General features: G+C 42.5%; 1 protein-coding gene across 1 annotated transcript in view; it reads right to left on the bottom strand.

Moving 5' to 3' along the window:
* Positions 1-20,080, bottom strand: part of LOC133389720 (uncharacterized) — a 91,646-nt gene that overhangs the window by 60,725 nt on the left and 10,841 nt on the right. Inside the window, 2 exon segments of the mRNA XM_061637746.1 lie at positions 13,738-13,898; positions 18,460-18,609. Of these exon segments, the coding sequence (XP_061493730.1) occupies positions 13,738-13,898; positions 18,460-18,609 (311 nt within the window).

Below are 20,080 nucleotides of genomic sequence, written 5' to 3'. Positions count from 1 at the left end.
CCCTCTGCCATTCAGCTGCATCCTCTGCTTCCAACTCCTCGGGACCCCAGCTCTGCCTCACGACACCATGTGTCTCAGCTCCCAGGCTGCTTCTTTGGTGTCCTTCAATACCCTCCTGCTCTTCAAGGCCACTTGGGCTGAAATAGCAGGGATGGGGGAGAAATGTGGTTTGGTAAATACCTAATTCACCCTTTCTGAAACAATGCCGAAGCTCTCAAGTTCAAGCCCCTCCCTGGGCAGCCACTGCCAGTCAGTGCAGGGAGTACTGAGCCAGATGGGCCAATCATTCTGACGCAGTATAAGGCAGCTTCGTAAATTTCAAACAAAAACACAGCTATCCTTCAAAAGTCACACTTCTCCAAATTTTGGGATGCAGTTCTCTAACAGCAACAACAAGAATATGGACCAAAATGTGAATATTGGGGTAAGTGGGCATATGAATGCATACATTAGTAGGAATAACATTCAAAATTATATTTGTAGTGAAAGCAGGGAGCTCTTCCTCGTCTGCTCTCACTGTCCTAGGAGTCAATCCCCAGCCTTGGGCAATTGATTCCAGCAAATCCTGGTTTGCCAAGGTTGTGCACGTCAACACCAACCCTGCAAGGTAGTACTGCCACCACCCTTCAACTGGTTAGCTACTCTGGGGCAAAGGGAACCCCAGAGCCCACTTAAACACCTGAGCCTCTCAGGACCAGAGTCTAGATCCACTCCTGGCCCCTTCTGAAGTCTTAGGTAAAAACGTTTCTCTGTTACACGGTAGTTGTGGTCAAATGGCAAGGACTGAATTTAGGAACTGACCCCTTTCTCTGGAATAAGCACACATTGGTTTAAAATAATTAAAAATTATTAAAAAGAAAATAAGAAAAGCATAAAAAGGTTACAAAAAGCAAAAAGGTACACACAAAATAATTTGTAGCAGCAAATTGAACCCTAAAACCATACACCCATACGGGTAAGGTATTTAGTAAAAAAGGTAAAGGAAAGTTTCTTGGCACAAATCAAAATAACAAAGCCATCTGCCTTAGCTATACTTACAAGAGCATAGGATCTTTCAATGGATAGCCTTCTTCCCCTCAGGGAGTTGCAAGTCAAGATGTAAATGGAGCCACAACAGAACATCACCATAGGCAAGGTGGTGCTCCGAAGTGGGACACAAACCCAGAGTTCTGAGCCTCCTCTTATGGAGGAAAATTCCCTCCCAGCCGGAGACAATTAACCAATTAACATTTTCATCAAAGGGATGAAAAAACGATGTTCCCACAGCACCTGGCGCCTCCTCTTGGTTTCCCATAACAAAGCAAGGAGTTTTACGGCCTTGACGGAACCAGGCCTCTTCCACTGATAAGAAGGTACACTGATAAGAACGGACAGTTCTCCCAATGGAGGGCTGTAGAAAGTGGAGTCCCTCAAGGATCGGTATTGGGACCTGTACTTTTCAACTTGTTCATTAATGACCTAGAATTAGGAGTGAGCAGTGAAGTGGCCAAGTTTGCTGATGACACTAAATTGTTCAGGGTTGTTAAAACAAAAAGGGATTGCGAAGAGCTCCAAAAAGACCTCTCCAAACTGAGTGAATGGGCGGAAAAATGGCAAATGCAATTCAATATAAACAAGTGTAAAATTATGCATATTGGAGCAAAAAATCTTAATTTCACATATACGCTCATGGGGTCTGAACTGGTGGTGACCGACCAGGAGAGAGACCTCGGGGTTGTGGTGGACAGCACGATGAAAATGTCGACCCAGTGTGCGGCAGCTGTGAAAAAGGCAAATTCCATGCTAGCAATAATTAGGAAAGGTATTGAAAATAAAACAGCCGATATCATAATGCCGTTGTATAAATCTATGGTGCGGCCGCATTTGGAATACTGTGTACAGTTCTGGTCGCCTCATCTCAGAAAGGATATTATAGAGTTGGAAAAGGTTCAGAAGAGGGCAACCAGAATGATCAAGGGGATGGAGCGACTCCCTTACGAGGAAAGGTTGCAGCATTTGGGGCTTTTTAGTTTAGAGAAAAGGCGGGTCAGAGGAGACATGATAGAAGTGTATAAAATTATGCATGGCATTGAGAAAGTGGATAGAGAAAAGTTCTTCTCCCTCTCTCATAATACTAGAACTCGTGGACATTCAAAGAAGCTGAATGTTGGAAGATTCAGGACAGACAAAAGGAAGTACTTCTTTACTTAGCGCATAGTTAAACTATGGAATTTGCTCCCACAAGATGCAGTAATGGCCACCAGCTTGGATGGCTTTAAAAGAAGATTAGACAAATTCATGGAGGACAGGGCTATCAATGGCTACTAGCCATGATGGCTGTGCTCTGCCACCCTAGTCAGAGGCAGCATGCTTCTGAAAACCAGTTGCCGGAAGCCTCAGGAGGGGAGAGTGTTCTTGCACTCGGGTCCTGCTTGCGGGCTTCCCCCAGGCACCTGGTTGGCCACTGTGAGAACAGGATGCTGGACTAGATGGGCCACTGGCCTGATCCAGCAGGCTCTTCTTATGTTCTTATGTTCTTATGCCTAGAGAAGTGGTGAGCTGTCTGGCACTGGAGGCATTCAAGAGGCAGCTGGACAGCCATCTGTCAGGAATGCTTTGATTTGGATTCCTGTATTGAGCAGGAGGTTGGACTTGATGGCCTTATAGGCCCCTTCCAACTCTTCTATTCTATGATTCTGTGACACAGCAGAAGGTGAGCTGAATCAGGACCATAGTATGGGGGGTGAATTTGACCCTTTGTCCCCACTGCAGTCCCAGTTGCAATCACTGCTATTTCCAAATGGGGGGGGGACGACTCCCAACTGTAGGCGTAGAAGAACTGTCTATTACAGTTTTCTCAGTTTATTGGGTTTTTTTTCCAATCTTAAATTCAGTTCTCCACATCTCTGCAGCAATTTGTAATTAAAAAAAAAATCCTAATGAAAATTCATCAGCATTTTAGTGTGAATTCCTCCTAATAAACACATTTTGTATGGAGTTTTGAGGCATGTCCACATTTTTGCAATTTCCCCCAATACGATGCATTATTGTATGCTATTTATTTACATGGATATATTCATTTTTACACACACATTCCTCTAATATGTGCAGCTTTGAAAACATTGCTTGGTTGTAGAAGCGCATTGCAAAATTCAGATAAGTTGGTTGTGTTTAAGTTCCCATATTCTTCCGGAAAGTGCCAATTTAAAAGATTTGCCTTTAAATGAAAACTGAATCAATTTTTTTCCCCCAACCCTAGTGGATACCAAGCAAAGGGGAGCAATTCTGATTGGGGCCATGGTGGGGGTAATGGATTCTGGCCAACTGGGTACTGGCACTGATCTTGCTTTTAAATATTCTTAAGTTCATTGACCTATAGTTTTTGAATTCACTGATCCCTGAAGGCAAACAAGGAATAAACAAACATCTGCAAGTGTTTTCAACGGCTTTGCAGTTTGCCCGGTTCATACCTCCATGTAAATATGCAGTAGTCATTCAGCCAATAATGGAAAAGGTTATCGGGCTGATTATTCCAGCTCCCTGAACAGATTTAATCCACATTCCTACAAGCATATGCATGCCATTAATCTGGATCACTTAATTGGTCAGTAATAAATAGAATGGCCAATCCACCCTTTAGGCCAGCCGTTCCCAACCAGTGTGCCTCCAGATGTTGTTGGACCACAATTCCCATCTTTCCTGACCATTGGCAATGCTTGCTGAGGCTGATGGGAGTTGTGGTCCAACAACATCTGGAGGCACACTGGTTGGGAAAGGTTGCTTTAGGCTGTGATTTTTCAAAAGCATGCAGAATAGATCTGTTGTTCTGAATGCATATTTATAAGACATTTTATACCTCCCAATAAAATGTATCATCATTTCACTGTTGGGATTAGCTGAGTATGCACTGACAGGGAGTCTTAAATACCTACCACTTAGACACTTATGGAGCGATCCTAACTATGGGAAGTCACTGTAATTTAAGCTGGCTTAAGTTAAGGCAGCATAAAGTACACCAGCTCCAAACTCCATTCAGAAGCAAGGCTACTACCGGCTGGGCCAGCCCAAGCCTGGCAGAGAGAAAACAAGCCTTTAAAACAGAGTTTAACTTACACCACTCCTTTTGCCAGTGTACGTTCTGATGAGTTGCCAGGACGTGAGACTGAGCTGAATAGAGTTATGAAACAGAGTAAATCCCCCCATCTTTTGAGGACGTATGTAGTTACAGTAGCTTATAATTATTGATAAGACAGTCCTTGAATATGCACGGGCCTCTCTAAGCTAGAGAAACACAATAAAAATGGCAGGTGGCATGCCCTCAGGGGCCGAATCCTGATCAGAGGATTCAGAGGATGAATTGGAGTGTGGAGAGAGTTTAACCCTCAGAACTAGCCCCAGTCTTCTGTTTCATCCGAGGTCTTGAAATTGCTGTCTCACAACCTTCTCAATCACCTTCCCTAAAAAGGGGTATTTGCAACCGGGCAATAGTTGTCGCAAACCAGTGGGTTCAGGGTGGGCTGTTTCAGCAGTGGTCAGATCACTGCCTAAGAACATAAGAAGAGCCTGCTGGATCAGGCCAGTGGCCCCCAGCATCCTGTTCTCACAGTGGCCAACCAGGTGCCTGGGGGAAGCCCGCAAGCAGGACCTGAGTGCAAGAACACTCTGCTCTCGACCCAGTGTGCGGCAGCTGTGAAAAAGGCAAATTCCATGCTAGCAATAATTAGGAAAGGTATTGAAAATAAAACAGCCAATATCATCATGCCGTTGTATAAATCTATGGTGCGGCCGCGTTTGGAATACTGTGTACAGTTCTGGTCACCTCATCTCAAAAAGGATATTCTAGAGTTGGAAAAGGTTCAGAAGAGGGCAACCAGAATGATCAAGGGGATGGAGCAACTCCCTTACGAGGAAAGGTTGCAGCATTTGGGGCTTTTTAGTTTAGAGAAAAGGCGGGTCAGAGGAGACATGATAGAAGTGTATAAAATTATGCATGGCATTGAGAAAGTGGATAGAGAAAAGTTCTTCTCCCTCTCTCATAATACTAGAACTCGTGGACATTCAAAGAAGCTGAATGTTGGAAGATTCAGGACAGACAAAAGGAAGTACTTCTTTACTCAGCACATAGTTAAACTATGGAATTTGCTCCCACAAGATGCAGTAATGGCCACCAGCTTGGATGGCTTTAAAAGAAGATTAGACAAATTCATGGAGGACAGGGCTATCAATGGCTACTAGCCGTAATGGCTGTGCTCTGCCACCCTAGTCAGAGGCAGCATGCTTCTGAAAACCAGTTTCCGGAAGCCTCAGGAGGGGAGAGTGTTCTTGCACTCAGGTCCTGCTTGCGGGCTTCCCCCAGGCACCTGGTTGGCCACTGTGAGAACAGGATGCTGGGGGCCACTGGCCTGATCCAGCAGGCTCTTCTTATGTTCTTAGGCAGTGATCTGACCACTGCTGAAACAGCCCACCCTGAACCCACTGGTTTGCGACAACTATTGCCCGGTTGCAAATACCCCTTTTTAGGGAAGGTGATTGAGAAGGTTGTGAGACAGCAATTTCAAGACCTCGGATGAAACAGAAGACAGAAGGGGAGAGTGTTCTTGCACTCGGGTCCTGCTTGCGGGCTTCCCCCAGGCACCTGGTTGGCCACTGTGAGAACAGGATGCTGGACTAGATGGGCCACTGGCCTGATCCAGCAGGCTCTTCTTATGTTCTTAAGGTGCAAAATTACTGTAAGCTGGTACAGCTGTGTAATAAAAATTACCAAGTCACGGTGATAAAGATTTAACCGCTTGCTAGCAAGCTAACAAGAAAGATGTCAAGGGGAAGAATTCCCCATAAGGCTTTGGGAGTTAGCCATTTTAACTGCAGGCCAGCGTAAGGCTGGCAAGCTGGCATGACAATATTCAGGAAAATTGCTTGCACAAATGCATATATTAGGCAAAATTATGTATGCTGTATGGTGCCATAGCATCTGATTGTCCTAATGCGCATCCTATACTAGACTAGAAGCTACTGTAAGGACAGAATATGGAGAAACCGATTGGTTCCCAATCAGAAAGGGTGTGAGACGGGCGTATTTTATCACCCTGTTTGTATAATCTGTATGCAGAACATATACGGAAAGCGGGATTGGGCCAAGATGAAGGAGGTGTGAAAATTGGAGGGAGAAATATCACTAATTTAAGATATGCAGACAATACCATACTACGAGCAGAAACCAGTAATGATTTGAAACTAATATTGATGAAAGTTAAAGAGGAAAGCACAAAAGTAGGACTACAGCTGAACATCAAGAAGACTAAAGGAATGACAACAGAAGATTTATGTAATTTTCAAGTTGACAATGAAGACATTCAACTTGTCAAGGATTATCAATACCATGGCACAGTCATTAACCAAAATGGAGACAATAGTCAAGAAATCAGAAGAAGGCTAGGACTGGGGAGGGCAGCTATGAGAGAACTAGAAAAGGTCCTCAAATGCAAAGATGTATCACTGAACACTAAAGTCAGGATCATTCAGACCATGGTATTCCCGATCTCTATGTATGGATGTGAAAGTTGGACAATGAAAAAAGCGGATAAGAGAAAAATCAACTCATTTGAAAGGTAGTGTTGGAGGAGAACTTTGCAGGTACCATGGACCGCAAAAAAGACAAATAATTGGGTGTTAGAACATTTTAAACCAGAACTATCATTAGAAGCTAAAATGATGAAACTGAGGTTGTCATACTTTGGACACATCATGAGAAGACCTGATTCACTAGAAAAGACAATAATGCTGGGGAAACAGAAGGGAGTAGAAAAAGAGGAAGGCCAAACAAGAGATGGATTGATTCCATAAAGGAAGCCACAGACCTGAACTTACAAGATCTGAACAGGGTGGTTCATGAGAGATGCTATTGGAGGTCACTGATTCATACGGTCACCATAAGTCAATATCGACTTGAAGGCATGTAACAACAACAAACCATAAAATATGGACCAAATGTATTTATTGGGCTAAGTGTGCATATAAATGCATATGCTAGTGAGAACAACATACAAAAATGCATTATCAAGAAAATTGCATATATTAGGCAAAATTGCGTTAAAATGTGCATAGGAGGAGATGAAGTCTCAGGGCCCTATCCAACGCTGTAGCTCCAGCTGTGCAGCTGATGTCCTTGCTATGCAATGGAGCTTCCTCTTCCTCTCCTGTCCCCTCCGGCCTCTTCAGTGCAGATTTTGGGGGTGCACGGGGGGAGGAGAGAAAACAAAAGTCCCGTTGATCCAGCAGAACTGTGCATGTGGAGCATTGGTCACAACCCTAATTTTTTTGTTGTGGAAATGTGAGAAACCGAAGGTAAGACTGGAGAAATAAAAACTAGAGAGAAACAGAAACTGACAGATCTGTCCACTCCTTGTTGATAGAACAGTACAGATGGGCTGGCCGTCGCCAAACTGCATTATTATTGTTCACAGCTTGGAAAAGTTCCTTTTTTGAACTACAACTCCCATCAGCCTCAGCCAGCATGGCCACTGGATTGGGCTGATGGGAGTTGTAGTTCAAAAAAGTAACTTTCCCAAGCTCTGTTATTGTTGTTGTTGGTGTTTCTTCCACATTTATGCCTCAATGTGATGTAGATAATATAATAAAACAGGTTAACAACTGCTTAAAGCAGCACAGACTATGACAGCAAATGAACTGAAAATGAATTGAAATTGCTCTCTTTTTCTTGATATTATTTTCCTCTTAGGAACAGAGAGTTTCAGACAGGGCTTATTAATATAATGAGGTGTACTGCAAAGTCCTCATACAGCAGGAACGAAGGTTACATGACTCTAGTGATGGTAAAAAAATAAAAGGAGAGGAACCCTGTCCCCAGCATTGCAAATTATTATTGCATTGTTATTCGCTTGATACCCAAAGGTTCCCAAGCAGCTTACACAATGTTAAAACAAAAACAGATAAAACACACTATAAAAACCTTACAATAAACACCAACAAAACAACAGCAAGAACACCCCCACGCAGCCACAGGAAGGTTTGGCAGCACATTAAAACAAAACATATCAATCTGTCAAATGCCTGGGATAAAAGTGTCGGAATTTTATTGAGTTGCGGAGCAGAGCGGAGAGTTTTGAGTGAGCTTATGTGTGTGTGTTTGAATCTTTACTAAGATTCTACCTTCCCTGCAAATTAGTCAGACGCAGACTTTAAGCTTTAAAATAAGAAAGAACTGCTTTATTCTGGAAATACATGCTTGATAGGAAAGAGTTCTATATCTAGCTAACTAGCTAAGTTGGAGGCACAAACACTGAGCCCAGTGCTTGCCCTCATGCCTGGAGGAGAGGGAGAGACAAAGGAAAGATGTCTGCTCCCCTCTCGAGAGAGAAGAAGAAACCTGGGAAGGTGGGAAGGAATTGGAATCAACATCCTTTGCATATCATTCTAGCAGGAAGGGGAGAGACAGCAAGGATCAAAGGACAGGTATAGCCTAGCAACCAAAAGGTCTCCTCCCTAGCTATCCTTTTTAACCCCATGCAGCCTCAACCCACCAAGTTGGAGTTGAACCTCATACATTCCAACACTCCTTCTCAACGAGAACTTGGTTCATTCTACAAGGTGCATCTTGCCTTGTAGTTTCTGGTGTCGGACTTTGCCCAATGGTTTGGTCAAAGCATCAGCTGTCATCTCTTTTGTTGGACAGTAGGTCATCCCTAGAAGTCCTTTCTCCCTTATGTCCTTCAGGTAGTGGAACTTCACATCAATGTGCTTCATGCGAGAACTTTGCACTTCTGATTCTGAGAGTCTTATGCAGGCTTGATTGTCCTCAAGTATTCTGATAGGCTCTGGTTCAGATATGTCCAAGTCTCCTAGAAGCTTGCGTAGCCACAGCATTTCCTTGCATGCCTCATCAGCTGATAAGTATTCAGCCTCAGTAGATGAGTGTGCTACAGTCTCTTGCTTTTGACTTGTCCAGCAGATAAGTGACTGTCCATAGTAGAACAAGTTTCCACTGGTTGACTTACGATCTTTGGTGTCTCCAGCCCAGTCAGCATCAGCATATCCTAGAAGCTTAGGATCTCGAGTAGCTGATAGCTTTAGTTTCAAGTTTGCAGTGCCTTTCAGATATCTTGCCACTCTCTTGACTGCTTCCCAGTCTTTCTTGTTTGGCAAGCTGGTTTTTCTGCAAAGGTATCCCACTGCTACCGCCACATCTGGTCTGGTTATTGTGCTGATGTACAGGAGTTTCCCTATAGCTTGTCTGTACCTTTCGTTGTCTTCCCAGGGTTGATTGTTCTGGTCTGGTTTCAAGCATCCTACTTCCATTGGTGTAGGTGCTGGATGTGCATCCTTCAGTCCTAGACTCTCAAGTAGGTCTTGAATCTTTTGTTTTTGGTTTAGAAGAAAGGATCCATCGTCCTGCCTTTCAATTTGTATTCCAAGGTAGTATGTGATGTTACCTAGACATTTCACTTCAACTTCCTTGCTTAGATTATTTACTAACTCTTGCTTGTCTGGTGAATTCTCATAAGCCAGTAGTAAATCATCTACATAAATCAAAATATGTCCATTTGTTGTTCTTGAATCTGCTATATAGGCATTGGTCTGCTTTGCCTCTTTTATAGTCTTGTTTAAAGAGCATTTGGTTCAGGTTGTCATTCCATGTTCTTGCAGCTTGTTTTAGTCCATAGATGCTTTTTTGCAGTTTGCATACTAGGGTTTCCTTTCCTTGTATTTCAAATCCTGGTGGTTGTTGCATGTAGATTTCCTCTTCTATTTCCCTATGCAAGAACGCTGTTTTTATATCCATGTGTTCCACCTGCATTTTCTTGTTAGCAGCAACACTTAGTAGAGTTCTGATTGTTGTATGTTTGACTACAGGAGCAAAAGTTTCATAGTAGTCTTGTCCATACTTTTGAGAGTATCCTTTGGCCACTAGTCTTGCCTTGTATCTCCCAATGTTCCCTTCAGCATCTGGCTTTTTCTTGAATACCCACTTGCAACCTACAGCTTGCCTTCCTTGAGGAAGCTTGGTAAGTGTCCAAGTTTTGTTCTTGTGTAGAGCTTCCAGCTCTTCCTTGGCTGCCTGCCTCCACCTCTCAGCTTCAGCTTTGGGTAAGACTTCAATATCTTTCCAGGTCTCAGGCTCTGGAAGTTCATCAGCTCTTGCCAGGTAGGACAGTCTCAGTGGAGGTACACCTCTGTTGGTGTGGTTAGAGCATCTTGGTGCAGGACTCTCTGCTGCCCCTTCTGGCTGTGCAGGTTCCCCTTCTTGCTCTGATTCCTCACTGTCCTCCAGTGCTGGCATGTCGCTGTAATCTGTAGTGCTGTATGGTATTTCTACTTCATCTTCTTCACTGTTGTGGTCTTGGGATGGTGCCCCTTCTGGTTGGAATGCACCTTGACCTTCATCCAAGTAGACAGCTCTTTGGATTTCAATCCTTTCTGTTTTGGGATTTAGGATTCTGTATCCCTTTTGTTTTGAAGAATATCCAACGAACATTCCTTCGTTTGTAGTGTTGTCCAATTTGGTTCTCTTCTGGCGTGGAATGTGACCATACACTTTTGATCCAAACACCTTTATATGAGCCAAACTGTGTATGCGCCCATACCATAATCCGAATGCAGTCTTGTTGCCATTCACCTTTGTTGGCAAATGATTTTGTAGATAGGTGGCAGTAGACACTGCCTCTCCCCAGTGCTTCTGTGGGAGATTGGCATATTCCAGCAAGGATCTCACCATCTCAATAAGGGTTCTGAATTTTCTTTCTGAGACTCCGTTCTGTTCTGGGTTGTGGGGTACAGTGGTTTGATGCTCAATCCCATTTTCAAGCAGAAACTGCTGGGTAGCATGTGACATGTACTCTCCCCCATTGTCAGAATTCAGAATTTGTGTTTTTTTCTGAAATTTAGTGGTCACCATTGCAATATATTCTTTGAGTTTCTGAAGCATTTGCCCCTTCTCCTTCAACATATATATTACAGTGAATCTTGAAAAATCATCAAAAACCTCAGAATATATCGATTTCCACCATGTGAATGAATTGGCATTTCACAAATGTCGCTGTGAATCAACTCTAGCAGGCACTTAGTCTTCCTTTCACTGTGCTTGGGAAAACTTGGTCTGGTCCCTTTAGCTTTAACACAGCAAGTACATTTCCCCTTTTGTTGGCAAGGTTCAATTTGCATGCCTCTTACTATATTATTCTTTTGAAGGGTATTTATCTTTGCAATGTCTCTATGCCCAAGTCGTCTGTGCCACATATGCAAACATGACTTGTTACAGCATTCTTTCACAGCATTAGCTTGTGGACTTTGTTGATCAACTTTATACATTTCCTTTCACTTAGTAGCTGTGCATAAAATTTCACCATCTCTAGAAATTGTGCAGGAATCTTGTTCAAATAACACTGAGCACCCATTGTTTGTAGTTTCACTAACAGACACTAAGTTGTTAGAAACCCTGGGGTCCAGAGTGCATTCCTGGGATAAATTTCCTCAATGCCGCTTGGAGTCTGGCAAATCAGCTTAGCATTTCCCCGCCCTCTAATGGCAGGACTTTCGAGTCCACCAGTTTAACTGTTCCTTCATATGGGGTTAAATCTTCAAACAAAGCCCTTTCATTTATTAGATGAGCACTGGCCCCTGAATCCACATAGAAATTTGCATCATTATTTTTCAACATGGGTTACTTGAAAGCCTTTTGCATTTTTCTTTTCTGTCCCTTTAAATCCTCTATCTTGTTTTTCAAACTTTCCTTCTCTCTTGTCACATTGACTTTTAAGGTGTTTTTCCGAATTGCATAGAAAGCAACGCTTGACTTTAACATTTGGTGATTGCCTCCTTTGTTCCGCAAATCTGCATTTGACTGGGAGTCGGTCAGCGGCCTGGCCAGTTTGTTTACTTAGGAAAGAGGAGACACTATCTTTTTCCGTAGCTGCTTTCTGAGAGAACTGCTCTCTCACTTCTGAAATAATCTCGTTTAGAGTCTTTTTCTGTTGTTGTAAAACAAGTACAGAAGTTTCCATGTACTTTGGAAGAGAGTCCAGAAATAAAGCTATTTGTATTGGTTCATGTAACTCTGTTCCTGTTTCCTCTATTCCTTGGATTAACACCATGAATTTCGTAAGATGTTCCTCAAAAGAATCATCCCTCATTTGCAGTTTAATTAGACTTCTTAACATTGCAATCAGATGTGCCTGGTCTTTGGGCTGAAGGCTCGATTCCAGTGCAGGCCACATCTCTCTAGCGTTTTTACATTTCATGATCAAAGGAATCTGCGAATTACTCACGGATTTAGTGATAAGATCCTGTACTGTTTCATCTTTCTCCTTCCAAACTGTTTGCACTTCCCAAGAAGCCCCTTCTGGTGGTTCCGATCCTGTAATCACTTCCAACAGCTTCTGTTGCCTCAGGTGATTCCTCATACGGAATTCCCACAGCTTCCACTCTCCGGGGACTAGTTTGTGGAGTCCTAGCCGCTCCATCACGGTAGCCATCCCTAAGTAAAGACTTAACTCTTTTCACTGACTAAACTCCAAAGGTCTCTATTTAGCTTCCTTGTTTCAAACACAATAGCTCGTTTAATTGCTCAAATCTCCTTTTGCATGGCTGGTGCCCGTAACCTGTCGGAATTCTATTGAGTTGCTTAGCAGAATGGAGAGTTTTGAGCGAGCTTATGTGTGTGTGTTTGAATTTTTGCTAAGATTCTGCCTTCCCTGCAAATTAGTCAGACAGAGACTTTAAGCTTTAAAATAAGAAAAAAACTACTTTATTCTGGAAATACATGCTTGATAGGAAAGAGTTCTATGTCTAGCTAACTAGCTATGTTGGAGCAGTCTGCACTGGTCCCAGTGCAGCTCTCATGCTGGTTGAGAGGGAGAGACAAAGGAAAGATGTCTGCTCCCCTCTCGAAAGAGAAGAAACCGGGGAAGGCGGGAAGGAATTGGGATCAACATCCTTTGCATATCAGTCTAGCAGGAAGGGGAGAGATGGCAAGGATCAAAGGACAGGTGTAGCCTAGCAACCAAAAGGTCTCCTCCCTAGCTACCCTTTTTAACCCCATGCAGCCTCAACCCACGAAGCTGGAGTTGAACCTCATACATTCCAACAAAAAGAAGATGTCAAGAAGGCACCAGGTGAACCCCATTGGGGAGCACATTCCACATTGGGGAGCCACAACTGAAAAGGCCCTCTCCCCTGTCACCACTCTTCGAGCCTCCCCCAGAGGGGGGACCTGGAGAAGGGCCTCAGAGGAAGATATAAACGTCTGGGCAGGTTCATATTGGGAGAAGCATTCCAGACGATATTGGGCTCCTGAGCAGTCAGGAGCTTTATAGGTCAAAGATTAGCAGTTTGACTTGGAAGCATGCAATTGGAACAGGATAGATGTTATACGCTCTGTTCACCTTGAACCCATCAACAATCGGGCATTCTGCACTGATTGAAACTTTTGAACTGTTTTCAAAGGCAGCCCCATGTAAAGTTCATTGCAATAATACAGCCTTGAGGTTATCAGAGCACAGATTACTGTAGCCAGGCTATCCCTGTCCAGATAGGGTTGCAGCTGGGCCACCAGCCTAAGCTGATGGAAGGCACTTCGCGCCACCGAGGTCACGTGTGCCTCAAGTGACAGCAGTAGATCCAGGAAAACCCCCAAACTATGAACTCACTCCTTAGAGGGAGTGTGACCTCATCTACAGCAGACCACACAACACTCAGCCGGTCAGAGGAACCACCCACTGACAGCATCTCATGAGGTATACTTACTCGTGCTGTGTAGCTGCTATGAAATTCAGTCAAAGTCCTAAAGCCTTCGGACAAGCGGTGGAAGGTCTCATCCTCCATGGAAAAGCGATGGCCGAAAAGCATAAAAGAAATCACATTGGTAACAGCTGATATTATGGGTCTGTGGGGATCCAGAGGTCTTCCTGTGACAAGAAACGCACATAAAGGAGGACAGGCCGCGATTTAGTCTTTATTCCCAATGGGCCGTGGTGTCTGGGGATGAAGTAGGGCAAAACAGTTGAAGGCACCAAAGTGTGGAAGACTGGCTTAAAATGATAGGATACTGTGAGGCTCAGGACAGGTTTAACTCTCAGGGAGTGCTTCAAGATAGGTGTTCATTTGTAGGATCTGTGCTCCTCAGGCATACAAGCTTGTTTGTTTGTTTTGCAGCATAAAACATAATGTTGTTGGCCTCAAAATGCCAACCTGCACCCCCCCCATTTAATCCAGAATTATCCTTTCCAGGGGAGGTCTTATAATTAGAAAACCATATTGCCAATGCCCTGTTAGTCAGAGACAGTATGCTTCTGAATCCCAGTTGCTCGAAACCTTAGGAGGGGAGAGTCCTCTTTGCACTCAGGTCCTACTTAGGGGCTTCCCAGACTCACTGTGTGAACGTTATGCTGGGCCTGATGCACCACTGGCCTTATCCAACAGGCTCTTCTTATGTTCATATGTTCATATGACATACTTCTGAAAGCACTGCACTGGCTGCCAGTGAGCTACTGGGGCCAATTCAGGGGGTTAGTGCTAGCCTATAGAGCTCTAAATGGCTTGGGACTAGGGTTGCCAGGTCTCCGGTTTTCACCCAGAGACTCCAATTTTGGGGGGTCCTCTCTGGGTCTCCAGGTGAGTCACCTTAATCTCCAGACTCTTAGCTTTCATTTTTTTTAAAAAAAAATTAAGTTTCTAGGTGGTCTGGTTTAAAATCTATAAGCTAAAATGTCAGCTCTCCCCTGCAACTTCTGTTAGTACCAGCTGCTCTAATCCCTGCCTTTTCAAGTTTGACCCAATAAGTGAAGTCAGGGTTATGATTGACAATAGCAATAGCTAAACCCCATTTCAGGTTCTGAGCAGTTCTCTTTTCCTGCTTGTCTCACATCAGGAATTCAGTAAATTTATAACTTTCAGCAGCATAAAGAGTACTTTCTCTGTACAGGATTGGGATGTGCTTCTGAGTAAACATGCATAGGATTGCACTACAACAGGAGATCACAGCAGGATCTTGGTGGGCATACACAATAAACAATTTTAGTTATAATTATAATAAAAGTGTGCATGCAGGGCTTTTTTTAATTACTTGCAAAAATGGCATATTATACATTTTATCTTTCAAATAATTTTTGAACAGAAGTGTTAAAAGGTGTACATGCTGCAGTGTTATACTTTTCTAAAAGTTTAAATTTTATTGGACTGTTGAATAGGGCAGTTTATTTGTCTTATTCATAACCTGTTTTGAAAACCTTCCCAATATGAAGTTTTTCTGGGAGTAAAGCTGCAATGCTAATTCTACATACCTGGGAGTTAACCCCATTGAATTCAGTAGGACTTACTTTTGAGTAGACATGGTTAGGAATGTGCTGAAAATCAGTGGGACTCCTGAGTGAACATAGAAAAGGATTGTGTTGTAAATCTTTCTCACCCCCTCCAATCCTTTTTTTTTAAGCAGTTAGGCAGGGGTTACTTAGATGTCACTGCTTTTATCTGGCAGGAAACTAATACTTTTTTTTTAAAAAAAGGTTCTGCAATGGCCAACTGGTTTTGACAATAAACTATTATATGGGGTGTATGTATTTTTACATCTCCAGTGTGTGTATATATGGAATATTTGCAACAATCGTGTGAGGTAGGGTTGGAAACCAAGGTAACTCACAACAAGAAATAAAGCCATTTAAAATCCAATAACCATAAAACAAATATAAAACAGCTGCAAAACAGCTTAAAGTTGCATGATTCTGAATTTTGGATTGGGTGAGTGAAGTTTCTTATCATTGAATTGCAGTCCTGTGCATGCTTCCTTGTCTGAGTAAGCCCCATTGAATACATTGGGCCTTGCTTCTGAGTAAACATGCATAGGATTGCACTATAAATATCTTTACAGGTCGTGTAAACAATAAATCAAACAACAATCATTGACATTCATGCTTTTATAAACATTTCTTCATGCTATGTATCTGATTTCACACTATGGTTGTACATTATATGTATCTGATTTCACACTATGGTTGTACATTATTATTTCCTCTACATTTTAAGTGTACCCTTCTTCCTTGAGGTGGTCATGGTTCCCCTCTGTTGTTTTCACCCTGAAGGACAGGTTAGTCTGAGAGATGGTGCATAGTCCATGGTCACACAGTACATTATGTAACTTATTTCCATTTTAAAATTTAATTAAAATGATTTATATACAGGCAAAGTTTATGAAGTAATCTAGATCCACATAATATATTTAAAGCACATCCAACTCACATTTAAAGCACATGACCTCCCCCAAAGAAGCCTAGGAAGTTTGCCCTCATAGTTAGCGTTCCCACTATCCTTAAACTACAGTTCCCAGGGTTCTGTAGCGGGATTCATGTGCTTCAAATGTATACTGAATGTGCTTTAAATGCATGGTGTGCATCTGCTCTAGTATGCTGTCCATTCATTAGTGAACTGAAAACAACAATTTTGAAAGACATGTTTTTAAACAGGGCTGTTGCTCAGTGGTAGGGTACATGTTTTGAATGCAAAGGTCCAAAATTCAATCTCTGGAAGAGACTATTGCCTGGAATCCTGGAGAGCCAATGCTAGTCCATGTCACCAGTACTGAGCTAGATGGTACCAAATGCCCTGACTTGGTACAAAAGAGGAAAGAGACCCAAGGGCCACAGTGACTCCAAAACTTATTTTTGTATTTTATTTACAACATTTCTATACTACTTTATTGTAAAAAAAAAAACTCAGGGCGGTTTATAGAAGAATTTAAAACAATAAAATTATTGGCAAAAACATTTAAAGACAGGTATTTTAAAACATTCAAAATAATAAAATCAACAATGAGTTAAAAGCAGATAAAAAATATAATAGCTTCTACATGCCTGGTAGGCTTGCCTAAACAAAAAAGTTTTTAGCAGGTGCCAAAATGAGTACAATGAAGTGCCTGCCTAATGTCAATAGGCAGGGAGTTCCAAAGTGTAGGTGCTGCCACACTAAAGGACTGATTTCTTATAAGAGCAGAACAAGTACTATGTGGCACCCAAAACATGTAAAGCACACCTTGAACTTGGCCTGGTAGCAAATTGAGAACCAGTGCATATTTCAGAGCAGAGGTATAATATGATGATAGGGTCTCACTCATGTCAGCAATTATGCCACAGCACTCTGCACTAACTGTAGCCCCTGGGTCAGGTTGTGCTGCATGGGGATTTCTCTGACTGGCTGCCAGGATTTTTTTAGTTTTAGTTAGGAACCCTGACTGGTTGTAGGATAATTACTTTTCTGTCTTACTCATAGGAATCTTGTTGTGGTTGGTATGGTATTGCATTTAGGAAATCATCACTGTCTTTTTCTTTTTCTGTTTGCATTTCATTTACCTCTGATCTTACTCCCTTACATCCATAGAAGCAACAAAAGTGGTTTCATATGGTCGGCTCAACCCCCTTAACCCCACTGATGATGCACCTTGTTGGTTTCATGACAGTTTGTTTCTTGTCCAATAGCGGTAAAAGAGAATTCACATACTGGGAAGTGTAGCTTCAATTGCTGTTGTTCCCATGCTATTGCATGTAAAGGTAGACCAAACCATGTGTGTTTTCTCTCTCAATTATTACTCACTGGAATTGGGTTGGCTGTCAAAGTGAGTTTATAGCAGCCCACAGAGTAGGCAGGAAAGAGTAGAGAATCTTCTTAACTCTTACTCATTTCTCAAACTTCTGTCTGCAGTAAAGGGTCAAGTCTGTAAAGAAATTTGGAGCAGCCACATTAAAAGGCAGACAGGTCATTCCAGGCAGGGGGTTGCCAACTTTGCTTTGATATGGATATCATTGCAGAGGATCCTTAGTCAAGCCTTACTGGGAGCACAATCCTAACAATATCTACTAAGAAATAAGTCCTGTGAAGTTCAATGGGTCTTAGTCCCTTACTAAGTGTGTTTAGAATTGCACCCTTCAGGGGCATCCATCTTTACTCCTGAGTGCTCCCATCTAACATCTCCACAACCTTCCTTCTTCCTTTCTTCCTTTCTTCCTTTCTTTCTTTCTATACACACACACACACACACACACATATATAATGTCCGCTGTCTAATTTGTTTCATTGATAATCCCGAGTTTGGGTCTTTGTCACTGGTTTACTTTATTATTACTCTGGGGTATAATTTTGACTGATGTCCCTGACTAGCACTGATAGATACCATACTGAGTTCCTTCTCATTCTGCTACTGATTTTGTTTAAAAGCAAAAGAGAAGCAATTTGCTATTGGTTACAATTAGTGCATTGGGAACGTAAGTCTAGGCCAAGGATGGAGAACCTGTGGCTTCCGGATATTGTTGAGTTGCAACGCCCATCATGCCTAACCATTGGCCATGCTGGCCACAGGTAATGGAAAGTAACAGGTTCCCCATCCCAAGTCTAGACAGAGACTGGCATACAATGAAACAATCTCCAGATGTCACAGTTTGGGCTTTTCTCATCAGCCTCTGGAACAAGGCAAAGGCCATTTACCTTTTTCTTGCCCAAAGACTTGGATCAAATGATTGGCTTCTTGCCGAATACAATCCTCGAGGCTCCTCTTCCCCAGGCCCAGATTCCGCAAGGTCATCAGGGTAAATCGCCTCTGTTGCTTCCATACATTGCCATTGGAAAATAGGACGCCTGGCATTGCAGAGAGAATAAGAGATTGCAGATCATGTTTCACAAGTAGCTGCTTAAGCATGATTCACACAATCAGGGATGAGACAGTTTCCCCCCCCCAAAGTTAAATTCTAGAGCTATCAATTAATTGTTCATCTTTCTGCTAGCCTTTCATGCATCATTGTTTGCTAGCTCAAAATTGGTCACTTGGAGAAGCCGAGCACTGCAATTCCCATTTCACGCATTTGTCCTTTTGTATAGGATCTTAGGGCAAGATAAAGCCAAAAATGTTTCACTTATTTACTTTTTTTATTTATTTATATCCTGCCCTTCCTCCCAGCAGGAGCCCACTTCCAGCTACCACAGATGATGGATGTGGGAGAAATTCAGTGCAGTTTGCATTTAAAGGTGAATCTATCAAATTGGCACTTTCCAAAGCGATATGAGAACAGATACGCAGCCATCCTTCAAAATTTGCCCTTATGCGAATCTCGCTATGCAATTCTCCAACCAACCAATGTTTTAAAAAATGCATATATTAGAGGAAAGCGGGCATAAAAATGAATATAGTGAAAATAACATACAAAAATGCTTTATAATTGCAGGACATTGCTTGCAAAAACTTGCACATCATTCAAAGCTGCATACAAAAACCTTTATCGGGATAAATTCACACTAAAATGCTGACGAATTTTCATGAGGTAATAAAATAAATTGCAAATTGTTGCAGCAATGTGGAGAACGGAATTTAAGATTGCAAAAAGGAGAAACCCCAGAGAACTGAAACTGACAGATCCTTCAATCCCTACTGCAAAGGAGATGTTGCAGCTTGAAGCTGTATCCACCTGGAAGCAGACAAATCAGCTGAGGGACACACAGCTGTGAGGAGTCTCATTAAGCTCAACAGAATTAATATCAAGTTAAATTGCCGGGCCTTCTTAATGCTTGCACCACTGTTGTGGAACAGCCTTCCAGGGAAGCACGCCAAGGACTTCTTTGGATAATTTTAAAGATGCATCTTTAATCTTAGCTTAATTTAATTAATTTTAAGTACCTCTCTTTCTTCACTGGTGTTTTAAACTTGTATAAACAAACAATGGAATTCACTCCAACAAGATCTACTGATGGCCACCAACTTGGATGGCTCTAAAAGAGGATTAGATAAATGCAGGGAGGAGATTAAAGCTGTCAATCATTATTAGTCATAATGGCTATGTTCTGTCTCCATAGTAGTAGTTGTGTAGTAGTTAGAGTAGTAGTTAGTTAGGTGTAGTAGTTAGAGAGTTGGGCTGGGACCTGGGAGATCAGGGTTCAAATCCCCACTTGGCCATGAAGCTCACTGGGTGACCTCTTTTAACTTACCTCACAGAGTTGTTGGGAGGATAAAATGGAGAGGGGAAAACCATGTACACCACTTTGAGTTCCTTGGAGGAAAGGTGGTGTGTGTGTAGGGTTGCCAGGATCAATCCCTGAGACTGATCCTGTATCTTTA

The sequence above is a fragment of the Rhineura floridana genome, chromosome 7, assembly GCF_030035675.1.
Source record: "Rhineura floridana isolate rRhiFlo1 chromosome 7, rRhiFlo1.hap2, whole genome shotgun sequence".
Taxonomy (NCBI): domain Eukaryota; kingdom Metazoa; phylum Chordata; class Lepidosauria; order Squamata; family Rhineuridae; genus Rhineura; species Rhineura floridana.
Note: the sequence above shows the minus strand (reverse complement) of the source record. Positions and strands in the feature narration are given on the sequence as shown.